Source organism: Coturnix japonica, chromosome 12 (genome assembly GCF_001577835.2).
Source record: "Coturnix japonica isolate 7356 chromosome 12, Coturnix japonica 2.1, whole genome shotgun sequence".
Taxonomy (NCBI): Eukaryota; Metazoa; Chordata; class Aves; order Galliformes; family Phasianidae; genus Coturnix; species Coturnix japonica.
The window spans coordinates 1,906,943-1,920,506 of record NC_029527.1 but is presented as its reverse complement, the minus strand read 5'-3'; the positions used below and the strand labels follow the sequence as shown (position 1 = coordinate 1,920,506).

Here is a 13,564-nt window from a genome sequence, read left to right as displayed (position 1 = left end):
TGGAGAAGAGCTCAGGGCTATGCAGATCTGACACCAAGGGCTCTGCTACTGCTGCAATGAGGAGATGAAGAGTGAGTGGAGATAACAGCTCATCAACTAAAACTGCTCAAGCTTTGGACCCCAATTAGGGGCCACATCTACAGCACTTCTGTTGATGTGATGGGGACTGGGAGAAACCTCCTTCAAGCAGAGCCCAGCAATGGCATCTCAGAGCTCATTTGCCTGCAAAGTGAGAGCAGGTGGGTGGGAAAAGCCTTTGGGGAGTACAACAGCAGCAGCTGCCAGTCGTCTTCTTGGTGCTCTTGAAAAGGCACCAGGGGGCCTCTGTGGATGGAGTGAAGAGGAAGTGGTCCTTGTCTCTGGTATCAGGTACTGTTCTCACTAGTTAAGTAATGTCATTCTGAGCTCTGTCCTAGAGGCACTAAAGGCTATTACAGGGCATATCAGTATTGTTCTGTGTGTTTTAGGGTATGGTGAAGAATAGAAGGTCCTCAGAAATGGATGTTTTGCTTGCTTACAGAAGGCCCCCTGCTTCCTTGTGTTGATATTCAGCTGAGATGAATTCAGACCCTGCCTGATACTGGGGGGGGATGGGGTGGAACAGCAGTAGGGCAGCTCTGTGCATAGCAGTCTCAGGCTTTGTGCTGCAGAAAGCTGCTTCCCCAACCCCATGGACTTTGCTTTTTCACCCTGTGGATCTTACCAAGTTCTTGATCCATTTGTTTGCTTGTCTTTGAGGGTCTATGTAGTGAGTCCAGCGCTGGGAGAACCGTGTTATTACCCCATTCTCCACAGACAGCATGTCGTTTGGTAAACCAGCAACCTAATTGGGGGGGAAAAACCTCTATTTAGCAGCCACTGGGAGCATTTGGAAACACAGCACAGCTGATCTCCTTGTTTCAGGAGCTGGTTGGCCTGTTCTCTCTTTAATTTGTTTGCCTGCTGTGTGTGCTGGATCAACTCTGGGGCCCTGATTCAGGGAGCACCTTTTAGCTCTGTTTAGTCATGCAGGATGGTAGTTATGATATGTAATAAGGTTCATTCTGAGATACCCTTGCTATCCTGGCTCCTGCATGGCCATGCTGTGGAGGTTGTGGCTGGGCAAGGGGATGGTCTTGAGGGTTCTGAAGAGCTGGAGTTCTCTTTGGAGCAGCTGAGCCATAGGACAGAGCTGTGCTGATTGAGTTAGGGGGTGGGCAAGCTGTGGCCAAGGCTTTGCTATAATAATCTTGTGCTGTGTACAGTGGAAACCCAGCAGGTTGAGCTGTGTGATGCACCCAGAGCTGCTGCTGCCCTAAATGCTGTGTCCCCTTCTACTCATTGAGCAGCATGTCCCAACAGTAATTACTGAGCTCTCTTGGGGTCTCTCCTTTGGTAAAGTATCTCCTAATGAATTGTGTGCTGGGTGCTTTAGCCTTTACCTGAGTCAGGCCCATCCTCTGCCTTTTCAGCCTCCTGTATCATCTTTTCCATTACTTGCCTGCCAGGAGCGGATTTCCACGGGGTCCCCAAGGGTGCTGATCAGGTTGGGCTCCTCGGTGTGAGGAATATTGTTTTCTGAGAACTTGCTCAGCCACTCGTTGCACAGTGCCACGCGGTACTGTCCCTGCCACAAGAACCAGCATAACAGTCTTCTAGTAGCAACTATTCCACCGTGTGCAAGGAAACCCTCCTGCTTCTACTCATATGTAGCCTCTAGCACCAATGGAGAGAGATCCAGGAGGGAGGTTGCATCCTTTTGCCCTATTCTGTGCATCCAGCTTGAAGGGATTGTGGTGTTACAGCTCTGACCAGGGCAGTGCTGGTAGATATCCTGGGCAGCAAGGTCACCAGAGGGGCTGGGAAGTACAGCAAACTGCCAGCTGCTGGCCCCAAAGCAGGGCAGAATCAGACTTGAAGCCTATCTAGCTGCCAACAGCAAGGGGCAGGAGAGCAAAGCAGCTAATAGGAGCACTGTGTACTTACAGTAAAAGGGCCCAGGTAGGCAACAAAGCCAGCTGCAAGCAGCACGTCCCCAGCAATGTTGTTGATCTTGTAATCCAGGTTCTCAACAGTGTCCTTCCAGCGCACCTTCTCATCAGCCAGGCTGTTTATGAGCTGTGGAATAAGATGCACATGTGAGACCTGCTGGTCTCTGGGTAACGTTGCAGGTGACTGAATGAGCCAGAGGGGCACTATATATCCTAAGTTCTGTCCCAGCTTTGAGCACTATGTGCTCTCATTTGTCCCTGTAACTGGTTAAGGAAGTTGCAGCACATGGAAGCTTAGCTACATCAGCCCTTATGTGCTGCTGAGACCTGGCCAGGCAGCTCCAATCTAGTGTTGCCATAATCTGCAGGCACATAACGTTGCTGGAAGTGGCAGGCACAGAGATTTTCACCACTGTGCTCCTTGGCCTGAAGTCAAGTTATCTCTTGTAAGTAGGCAGAGCTGTTCCCTACCGTGGCGGCACGACCCAGTCTCTGCTGACACTGCTCACACTTCATCTCCAGTTCCTCCTTCTTGGCTATGCAGCCGTTGTACTTGGCTTGCAGAGCAGCAATACCATTTTCAACTTCCTGCAGGCGTTGCTTAGCTTCGTCAAGGACCTCCTGAGTTGCACGCAGGTCCTCTTCTGCCTCTCTCAAGGCTTGCTGGGGAGATATACAAGGAAACAGTGGTGATGCTGTGCTTGTGGTCAGGCTCCTCCCCGAAAGCCAAGACCATCCAGCAGGAGCTAGTTGGGAACTGTGACTCTGTCAGGGCTTTAATTGGAGCCTTAATCCTGAGCTGTGCACCAAAGCTGGGGGCTCTCATCATCACACTGAAAGGACCATAGTCCTGTGTGCCCTGACACCAAGAGCAACCTGACTGTGCTGCCTCTTACCCGCTTGGGCTCCACAACCTTGGCTACAAAGTGGTACTTGTGCATGGCGCGCACCCACTGGCAGATGGAGGTGCAAGCTTTGGAGACCTTGGCGATGGCAGCTGGCTGGAAATCCTTACTGTCAATGTACGGCTGGATGGCCTTGATCACGGCGTCTGGAATGTTGTCCTGTGAGCAACGGTGGGAGAGAAAGGAGACTGGAGATGAGGGTGCCAAAGATCTGATGGAGCAGGGTCAGAAAAGGCTTCTCCCAGTTGCCACTTACCTTATCATACTTAAACAGGCTGTCCAAGAACTTCCCTGGGTCCTGGAGGAGGCCCCTGCCTGGCTCCCAGTAGTCATCCACTTTGGTGCCCAGCTTCTCCCCTGCCACTTTCTTGGGTTTGATTTCCTTCATGATGCAGACTGCTTCGATCACCATTTTCACACCGGGGGGAGGCCGCTGCATCGCTCGAACCTTAAATCCAAATGGAGACGATGGGTTGGCTTGGTCCTTGGTGAGATGGGGTTTTCAACCTCAGCTGGGGTGGAGGGAGCGTACTTCAAAGAGGAAGAGGTATTAGAAAAGAGAGCTGATTATCAGAAAGGCCAAGGAGAAAACTGAGGAGGCTGGAAAAAGCCTGCCCCAATGCTCTGAGATGGATATCTTCAGGCTGTAGATGTCTTGGCAAAGCTGTATGCCCACAGGGAAGGGGGAAGTGCAGACATGTTGTATGGGCAGGCTTTCTCCCTTGCTCTGTGGGCTCTTAGTTGTCTTGTACCCCACTCTGGGAATGCTGCAGTGCTGTGTCAATTGTGGAGGGACTACTACAGCTGCTAGGAGTGCTGCTAGGGCACATTTGGGATGACTGTGGGCATCAAGGCTCTTAGGAATAACTCCTGCTTTGTCCCTTTCTAGTGTTGGATGTCCTTGCCATGTCCAGCAGGAGGAGTTCTCAGACCTTCCTCCAAGACAGAGTCAACAGAGGGGCAGAGTTTGTGAAGACACTGCGGCTGTTCTACCCGCAGGCAGATACCCTCTGTGAGAAGGACTTTGACTGGCTCTTTGAATGCCCTGAGACGGAGCAGTTCATCATGTGGTTCTGCAAAACAGTGGGAGAGGAGAACGTGCTGAGTCCAGCTGAGGTGCAGGCCTATGATGCTCTGGTAGCTGCAGGCAAGCCTATCCTGGAAGGTGATGCCCTTGAGCAGGCATTGAAGAAGTGTAGGAAGACCCCACAGCTCACACGTGTGATACCAGAGGCCAAGGGACGCTCTGTGGAGGACTTGGAGCAGGAGCTCCAGGAGCTGAAGGGCTTCTGTGCCCATCAACTCAGGCAGCTCAACAAGCTGTTGGTTTGGGCAGCCAGCTTGCAGCAGGAGCTGAGTTGTTTGGAGGAGGAGCGGGAGAAAACAATGAAGGAGGTCTTGAGGAAGGCTTATGTGGAGCTGAGAGTGGAGATCTTTCGAGCCACCAATGTCCTGAAGCAGCTCATTGAGGCTGCAAAGCAACAGGTAGAGCAGCATGAGGAAGCAAGGAAAGGTCAGCGGCTGGCACTGCTGCATAAGATGGACCTCAGAGGCTACATAGAGCTTGAACAGCAGCTCATGGATGTGTTTGAGCATTTAATGGAGCAGGTCCTGCCTGCAAGTGTTTGGACTCCAGAAAGCAGTGTGCAGGAAAGGATGGAGGCTGCTGTACAGATGGACTCAGCCTCGGAAATACTGGGAAGAAGAAGAGCAGCCCCTCATCCAGAGTATGCAGAGACAGGCCGAGGAGTGGCAGCTGATGGCCAGGAAATAAAGGTTCAAGGCTCAAGGACAGGACCTTCAGCTGAGGGGAAGAGTGAGAGTGAAGAGCTGAGTGAGGGGGATGAGGAGGAAAAAAGTGGCAGCCAGGATCCCACAAAGAGAACAGACACCAAGAGAATGGGGCTGGAAAGCCTTAGGACTAATGGAGAGGAAATACTGGGCAACCAAGACAACTTCTGGATGGAGATGAAGCAGTTGGAGACAGCATATATCTGTGCTCAGATGGAGGTTATAACCATGTCAGCTGAGGTGGAAGGCAGCTGTGCTGCATTAAATTGGGCCCAAAAGACCCTGCAGGATCTCAAGGAGAACAAGGTAGGATCAGTGCTCCTTTCCAGTCCCACCCTTTGGAGCACGGTGTGCCTGTGCTGCAGCACTCCTCCACCAAACACTGGGGCAAAGCAAATGTGCCTAGAGGCTGCGGCCAAGCTGGGCAGTGCCAGCAGTGTGCCCTGACAGCGGTCTCCCTCATCTTCCCTCATACAGCATGTAGTAGAAGCCAATCTCCGGAGCGGTGCTGCCACGTTTGAGAAGCAGCTTCACGCCCTGCGCTGTGACATTGCTCAGATCCAGACCCACCAGCTGCTGCCCCAGGTGAAGGCAGCAGCCAGGCTCTTCCTCCTGCCCGTCCTGCAGGAAAAGCTCTGTCTGGATAATGCTTGCCTGCAGAATGTTGGTCGGAGGCAGGAGAAGGCAGCTGCATGGGTGGCAAGCCAGCAAAGCCGCTTGGATCTGCTGGAGCTCCAGTTGAAACTCGAGAGAAAGGAAGTGGACCAGAAGGCTGCTTGGCTGGGAGAGGTAGGAACTGCTCTGGAGAATGCCCAGGCCAGGCTGCAGGTGTATCATGACTGCTGCAAAGAGACCAGCTCCTCCACAAAGGGTTCTGCACGCACAAAGATGGAGCCCAAAGACTCCATTGCCACACGGTAAGGTTCTAGGTCTGCATGTGCATGAGGAACAAACAAGACATTGAGGAGATGGCATGGGAACAGGGGAGGCTTCTGATAGATGAAAGCAACCAGACTGTTCTTCTACCAGTGCTGGGCCACCCTGACTCCATCTTCCTGTCTGTTTTGGGGTGATGCAGTGAGAGAGAATGGAGATAGAGAACAAAAGTTTCCCTAGGATGAAGTGTAGAGGCACATCTTCAGCTGTCCTCTCACTATTGCACCATAGCAGCAATAGCAGCCTATTCCCATTGCACACACTGTCCCCTGAGCTCCGTTCTTTGTGTGGTCAGATGCTCACATCTCTGGTTGCCTTCTCTCTTGCAGGCTCTGGGATGTGCTGATGGGGCAAGACCAGGATGTGCAGCAGTCCTGCAGCTACAAGGCCATAGCGGCCCGTAGTTCCCAGCTGGTGCAGGAACAGAGGGAGCTGGAAGCACGACTGGCAGCTCCTATATCCCAACACACCGACCTGGAGTCCACCATAGAGGAGCTCTACTGGCAGCTGTATGACGACTCCAAACAGCTGCAGCTTTTACCTCCAGTAAGCAAGGAGCTCTGTCCATCCATCCCCCTGCTCTACTTGGGTTGCACAGTAGGTGGACTGAGCTGTTAATACACCGTGTGTGTTTTAATGTGTTTGGTTTCTGCCCTTCAGGAGACTGCTGAGCTGACACACCAGCTCATCACCATGCAGGATATTCTCCACCAAAACCTGACAGAGCTCCTGAATGACCTGAAGGTTAAACGTGACTCTCTGCAGGACCCCAACCTGCGGGCAGAGCGTAACCTCTACCTTCATTTCTTCTGCAATGAGGAGAGGCTGAGAGAGATGGTGGAAGAGCAGGAGAAGAAGGCATTGCCTTCCTCCAAGTGACTGCTGATGGAGCTGCCCTATGCGAAGGAATAGATCAAAATGATGCCTTCTCCTTGCTGTGCAAAGTGATGTTCTCCTCTAGTTGAGATGACACATTGGACTGAGAGAGATCCCTGGTGGCCCTGGCTCCAGTGGCAGGGTATGGTCATGGTCAGTAGTTAAGCTTAATATAAACATGGAGCTCATTCCTTAAAGTGGAGGGTTCCTGAAAGCAATGGGGAGGGTTAGATGAGATGTAAGAAGCTGAAGAACTTTGAGTTGGTATTTGGAAACCTTGTATAGTTGGGATACTCCTTGCCATGACAGCTCTACATGGGGATGGATGCTGCCTGCACCATTCCCCACCTTCTTGGGGAAAGGAGTTGTGCATGTTTTGGGGGAAATAAAAAGGTCTGTTCTTCACAATTGCAGAAGAACGAGTCTATCGCTCCTCACCGCAACTGTCCTGCCCTGTGCAGTAAAAACTCCTACCCTGTATCTACTACCCCCAACCTTTGCTGAGGATCCTAGCTGTAGCTGCTGCTTGCTGAGGTTTCTCTTTAAAAAAGGAAAAGGCTGTGAATTGTGCAAGCTTATAGAAGAGGAATTGCAGCAAAGTGCTGCTCAGCTGTAGCAGACTATGGTAAAAGCCTTGCTGTCCTTCCTGCCCCTCAGAAACAGATTCCACCCCAACACCCACCTGTGCCACCATTCCCCTTTAAGCTTACCTCTGTAACATCATTTTTTTTGAGGTTTCTCAGGCTGGCCAGAGCAGCATCTAGGGCAGGAAGGGCTTCAGCCAGGTCCTTCTGAGCATCATCTGCGATGGCTTGGGCTTTCTGGGCTTTTTCATTGGCCTTCTCCTCCTCAGCCTGAACAGCAGTTCGTGTCTCTTCAGCAACAGCTGTGTCCACCTGCAGAAGCAGAGACTGCCTCAGCATCTACTTGGTGCTCTGCATTGCTAGGTAAGGATCACAGCAGTCCTAATAGCTATGCTTTTTCTTCCAGTGTACACATGCTGCTCTGTCATAACAGCAGGAGATTGTAGAGAGGATCCACAAGCTCCAGCTCTGTCTGTCCTGGAACAGTGGTAGCTCAGTAGGAACTAGCTGTTCTATTTCTCCATTGAACTCAGGGAGTGGATGTGACAGCAAATGTACAGTGAGATACAGGAATAAGATGTGCAGTGTGGAACTTGAGGAGGAGGGAAGAGAGAGATCCCTTCTCCTTAGCAGGATGAGTGACTGTGTGATAACCCCCCAGCCTCAGGCTGGCAGAGCAGGCTGTGTCAATGCCCAGCTGTATGGTGGGAGGTGTGGGGTGGAGCCCTTTTAGCAGCAGCTGTTTGTCCTTAAAGCTGCCTCAGGCTACTTGAGGACTGAATTAGTAATAGCCTGTGTGTGCAAGGAACTTATGCAGTGAGGGAAGGGAGCTGCTAGTTCGGCTTGCCACCCTGGGCTGTGGCTTCAGACAGGAGCAGATGAGCTGTTGCCAGCCAGCAGGGTAGGAGGGTCCCCAACAGGGGACTCTGCCCTGGCATTGCTGCTCTGTGTAAATGCCTACTTCACAAATCCAATCTGGAGCTCTTGTACTTGCAGATAAAGCACCATTCCTTGCGAGCCCCTTCCCCCCCCTCCCCCTTTTTTTGTTTAGTAGGAGCAGTCAGAGGTGGAAATATGGAAACTGTGGGGCTGTCCAGCAGCAGTACCTGCAGCTGCTCCATGGTTGCCTCCGTGTCCTTGGCTGCCTGTGCCAGGAGAGGGCGGGCAGACTCCAGCTCTTCCTGCATTACTGCTACATCATCTGCTGTTTGCAGGAGCTGTGGGAGCAGAGTAGAGTGAGAGCCCCAGGGAAGGTGTGCATTGGCCCAGTGGGTGTATGGTGTCAGGCTGTATGATACAGGTCTTGCCCTGGTCCACGATCCAAACCTAATGCTGTGGTGTGCTTAGACAGGACTGCCTAATGGTGCCTGTGTCCAAGGCAAAAGGCAATGAGTGGTTGTTACATGCATGAAGTCCCAGAGGCAGCCTTCCTCCAGGGTCAGCTCTGCTACTGCCTGCCCAAGTCCATCCTAGCCCACTGCTGGTCCATAGCGTTTGAATTAGGGACCTCCTAACCCGTGTTTGCTATCTGGGTTATTTAAGTGTGTCTTATAACCCAGACTTGGCATGCATCGTTGTCTATAAGGAAGCAAGAGCTGTGCTCTGAACATGTCTAGCATGGGAAACATTAGCTTGAGGCTGTTGTTCCCAAGCTGCAGCCTGCAGGCACTTTCAGTACACAAACTCCTGGCAGTCAGTCAGCAGAAGCATGCTGTCATTATAAGGCTTTCAATTAAAAGACTAATAAGGAAGTTCCTGAGAGATGGGCTATAGAGAACTCTATAGTGCCTGAAGTGTGGGGGACCATTATTGCTTTCAGCACTGTCACAGACTCAGACCTATGGGAGGACTGAGCCCAGCAGAACACATCGTTCTCATCTGCTGCAGTGTGAGTTTGCTCCTGTATCTGCATCTCTGCAGCTATAAAAACAATGCTCAGAGCACGGGCTGTGAGAGACAGACCTTGTCCAGGCCTCCTTCCATCCTGTTTTTGGCTGTTTTCAGCTCCTCTTTCTTTTTTCCAATCAGGGAACAGAAGATGTTGAGGAAATCGAGGTAGCTCTTGGGAGTGACATAATTGTGCCTGCCCAGTTCAGCCAGATACACTAGACACTTCTTTGCCACGCTCTGGTGGATTTCTACACACATTCGAACCTACAAGAAAGGAAAAAGACCCAGTTTTATTCAGTGTTGAATGTTAGGCAAGTCTATAGAGTGTGTGTAGAGAGCACAGGGGGTGGAGTGGGCTTAAAAGTGCCTTAGTATATACTTGCAAAGCTTGTACACTCATATGGGCTTCAGTACCACAGAGGGTAAGAAATGAACTTGGTATTTCAAGGCATATAAAGTCTAATTGGCTCTGGCTGTTAATGAACTGATTATGAAACATTGCTGCTCCAGGATGGGACCTTTCCACACGTGTCCTGCATCTGTTGCCTATGTGCAGCTGGAGATGAAGCATACGACCATATAAGAGCTGTGCTTTGTGTGGCACCTACCATCCCATCCACGGTATCGGTGCTGGCACCGAGATGTGGGTTCTCATGCAAGAAGGAAAAGGCAACACATTGCAGGGCTTCAGCAGGCCACTCGTTAAACCAGTCAATGGTACAGCAGTTCACAAGAGAGGGAAACTGCCTCAAGCGTGCACGGAACACTTCTCCAATAGGGCTGGATGGAAAGGATGTAGAAAAGAAATGTTACAACTGATTATATATACAAGGATAAAGCAGCGTTCCCACTTGCTGAGCCTGCCCTGCACTTTCATACAGCCTTTCTCCATGCTTGAATTTAATCTGCATCACAATCATGTTGATAGGACAAGGGGGAACGGTTTGAAGCTGAGACAGAGAAGGTTTAAGTTGGATCTTAGGAGGAAGTTTTTCAGCCAGAGGGTGGTGACACACTGAACAGGTTGCCCAAGGAGGCTGTGGATGCCCCATCCCTGCAGGCATTCAAGGCCAGGCTGGATGTGGCTCTGGGCAGCCTGGGCTGCTGTTGTTTTGACCTCAACACAGCAGGGAAGGTGATGTGCAAACCCACTTCCCTTCCAAAGCTGAGAGACAAAGATCCTACAACAAAGATCAAGGCAAGCACAAGGGAGGAAAATTAACGCTAATGTACCATCCTACCCTTGAGTTATACCTCATGCACAGGACCATGTGGATGTTACTGCGGACCCGTCCTGTGTATGCAAGCCATCAGTTGGCCTTGGTGGGCTGCTGGCCCAGGTTCTCGCACAACAGGTTTCATGGCTGTCATGATCTGTTTCTTGATCATTCGGTGCTGTAAATGTTGGGAATGTCACCAGAGTTGAGCAGGTTTGATATCCTCAAGAAGAACTCACTTTTAATCTAAGTAGATGAGGTGGAGAGAGAAAATGGTGGTTTCTTAAGTTATAAGAGTCAGGTCTCTTTGTCATATAACGAACCTCTGGATAAATACAGGCCCACCAGCCTCTTCTATAAGAAAGTCTATGGTTGCTGGCTCCAGTAAGGGATGCTCATTTCTCAGGGCCAGCATTGCAATTGAACGCCACATTCAGCCACTTCAGAGCAGAGATGTCTGGGAACAACCTTCCTCTGCTCATTCACTCTCTCCTTACAGATATATTCATGACTGTGGGTTTTGCTCCATGCTTCTGGACTCTGTGACCAACAGAAAACATACCCTCCAATCCCCCCACCCTTCTCCACATCTGTCTTCTCACTGCAGGGAAAAGATGAGCGAACAAGCGCATTTACACATGCTCATCTCTCTGCTTAGGGCACTGCTTGAAAGCAACCTGGTCTATTGATAACGATGCAGTATAAAAGCCCATGGGAAATTCCAGGAGTTCATCTACAGCTACAGTTTACAGTAACAAGCCACTGTTATCTTGTATTGATCCTGGGGAAAACTCTTGAACTTAAAGATGTGATTCCAACTCCTTACAAAAGTCAACCATGCTAATCCTGCCCTACCTGCGTATCCACAAACAGGAATGTCTTGGGTATGCTCTGAAGGCCTGCCTTCATCATGACCTTTCTTCACATCATCTCGCCATTCGGTCACACCGTAATTCTTGACAATTCGATCTGGAAACACTCATATTGCCCGAAGGAAGAGAAGCCTGTGAAATCACACCCTATGAACTGCCTCTTTGGTCATTCCTGCCAGAAACCAAGGCTGCGTTTTTGAGGATCACTCTTTGTATTCAGGACTAGAAAACTTCGCCACCCATTTCTGCCTCTTCATGTTTCCCCCTTGAGGCCTTTGGCTCCCACACTTCACAGATCACACGACAGCCCATCAGCATCACTTTGGTTACTTTGTCACTGGATATTCTCATCTTCATCTTCCAAAGAAAGGAGCCCTTTGTCTCTGCACAGCCACGCTTGAGGCTGCATAGGCTGGATTACACTTGTTTGTCACTGCATGCACATGGCAGCAACATCTGCTGGCAAGCAAGAGCCCAGTTTTCTTAGTGCAGGTGTACACATTAACTTGAGCTCTGTACCTGAGTATTAAACCTGAGGAGTCAGCAAGCACAAAAGCGTGCAAGCAGTAGCAGGAAGGGCATGAGAAGAGCATCTCCAGATGCAGCCCCCATGGAGCTGCTCCCTTCTATATGCATAGGAGCAAATCACTTACATTGAGATGCCCAGCCTGGTGAGAGACTGCCTCCCACTCCCCCAACACCCAGCAGAAGGGCATTCCCTGGGGCCTTGCCGCAGATCCGGTGATCCGGCAGATGTGTTGCATTGCATCATGAAAACTCCAGCTTTCTCTGCCAGTGCTGGTTTGGTTGTACTCTTCCAGGTAGTGCATCAAGCACACCTTTCAGCTATGGGCAGAAGCAGACATGTATGGCCAATATTTACAAGCAATTGTGAGGTGGTGTAATTTTAACTGTTGTTAAGCACAGACTGCTTACAGAGGGCAGAGCTTGAGCTCACTTGGTCCTAGAACAGCTTCTTCTCTCAGTGCTGCCTAAGAGCTGCCTTCAAGAGGTGATGGCTCTGTTTGCTCCATGTTCCTCTTAGGAACTGCTACAAAACTGGGCTGAATTTAGCTGATGGTATTGCAGCAGCTGCTGAATGAGATCTTAAAGTAACTCAGCAAGTGCCCAAGGTCTGCTGACCCTGGTGATGCTGTTTGCCTGGAAAAAGCAGCAAGGAAGGATCCAAACAAAATAGCTTAGGCTGCCCGACCTGTGCTGCTCCAGGGTGTGTATTTAGGATGGACTCCTGGTTCTATAGCCAGCTCCTGCCTGCTGAATGCCGAGTTAGGGCTCTGAAAGGGCAGGAGCTGGAAGGAAACCTGCTTTCCATAGGTAGAAAAGTGGACTGGCACAGAAGTGACTGCTTTTGTGGTCCAACTTCTGCACAAGATAATTACACAGTTGAGATTCCTCTGACTTACCCACAGCACACTCAGTCCAGAGCAGAAGAGACACAAAACGTTCGGATTTGGTCACAGCCCCCTCCAATCAGGTCAGTAAACCTGACCTATAACAGCAACTATAACTCCTACAGATGCTGAGGTCCCTGCCTAAGCAACCACGTTCTCTGTGCATTGGGGACAGTGCAGCAGCTTTGTAAGCCTGTCTGCCTCAGCTGCCACTTGCCTCAGTGGGGGACAGGCAAAAAACTGGGAAGCTCAGTTAATTACCAGTCCTTGTCACACGCGCTGTCACAAGAGGAAGATGACAGATAATCATCTGCTTTTCTGATAACGAGTGCAAAACGCACTGCTCTGCCTTCGCTTAATTACAACTACCAAAGTGCTCACAGTGTCTTTTCCAACAGGGAATCTGGCAGTAACATTAATTTAGTTGCAAAGGTCAATTGTGAAGGCTTTAATGGCAATACGGTATGTTGGGGTAATGTGCCATTTCTTTTCAGCAAATTCACTTTTCATTCCCGATATGCTTATTCGGGGACTTGCATAGCAGACAGCCCCAGGATGACAAATACAGATCATTAGTTCCACCTCAACTTCCCATCCACAGCAAAAAGCAGCTGCTGCTTGTATCTTGGAGTAGAATTCACATCAGAGCCCCAAGTCTGTGACTCCAGATACCTTCAGTTCAAGCAGCCCCGTGGTATTATCAACTCTTCTTTGTGTTGCAGAAGACTTGGAAGAGATTGAACAGAATCCATACTGTCACAATCCCAAGATCTTACCTTTTCGCGGGCTTTCAATTTCTTCATACAGTCTGATATGTGCCCCTGGTTCCATGAAGTCCCCAAACAGAACTGCTGGGATGGGACAACCTCTTCAAAAATGGTGTCTATTTCTCCATCATACTTCTCATCAGGTTGTCAAACCAGTCACTCCTCCTTGGTGACCAGCGATCACAGAAGACCCCAGCTCTCGTGGTACCACAGCCTCAGCAGCTGAGTTTTGTCCTGGCAGGAAATCCCAGCAAACATCCCATGAGAGAAAGCAAAGTAGACCCTTATGAGTCTCACAGCCAGGAAGGCTGGTTTCTATGTTGCCAGCCCCACTCCTGTTTTAA

At 50.3% G+C, this 13,564-nt stretch overlaps 1 protein-coding gene across 1 annotated transcript in view; it reads right to left on the bottom strand.

The window, feature by feature from the left end:
• The window catches only part of DNAH1 (dynein axonemal heavy chain 1), a 58,168-nt gene that overhangs the window by 8,210 nt on the left and 36,394 nt on the right, over nucleotides 1-13,564 (bottom strand). The window contains 13 exon segments of the mRNA XM_032447293.1: nucleotides 704-823; nucleotides 1,481-1,606; nucleotides 1,966-2,097; nucleotides 2,442-2,633; nucleotides 2,867-3,034; nucleotides 3,132-3,323; nucleotides 7,189-7,374; nucleotides 8,169-8,279; nucleotides 9,025-9,216; nucleotides 9,561-9,732; nucleotides 10,207-10,316; nucleotides 10,748-10,770; nucleotides 11,025-11,138. Coding sequence (XP_032303184.1) covers nucleotides 704-823; nucleotides 1,481-1,606; nucleotides 1,966-2,097; nucleotides 2,442-2,633; nucleotides 2,867-3,034; nucleotides 3,132-3,323; nucleotides 7,189-7,374; nucleotides 8,169-8,279; nucleotides 9,025-9,216; nucleotides 9,561-9,732; nucleotides 10,207-10,316; nucleotides 10,748-10,770; nucleotides 11,025-11,138 — 1,838 coding nt within the window.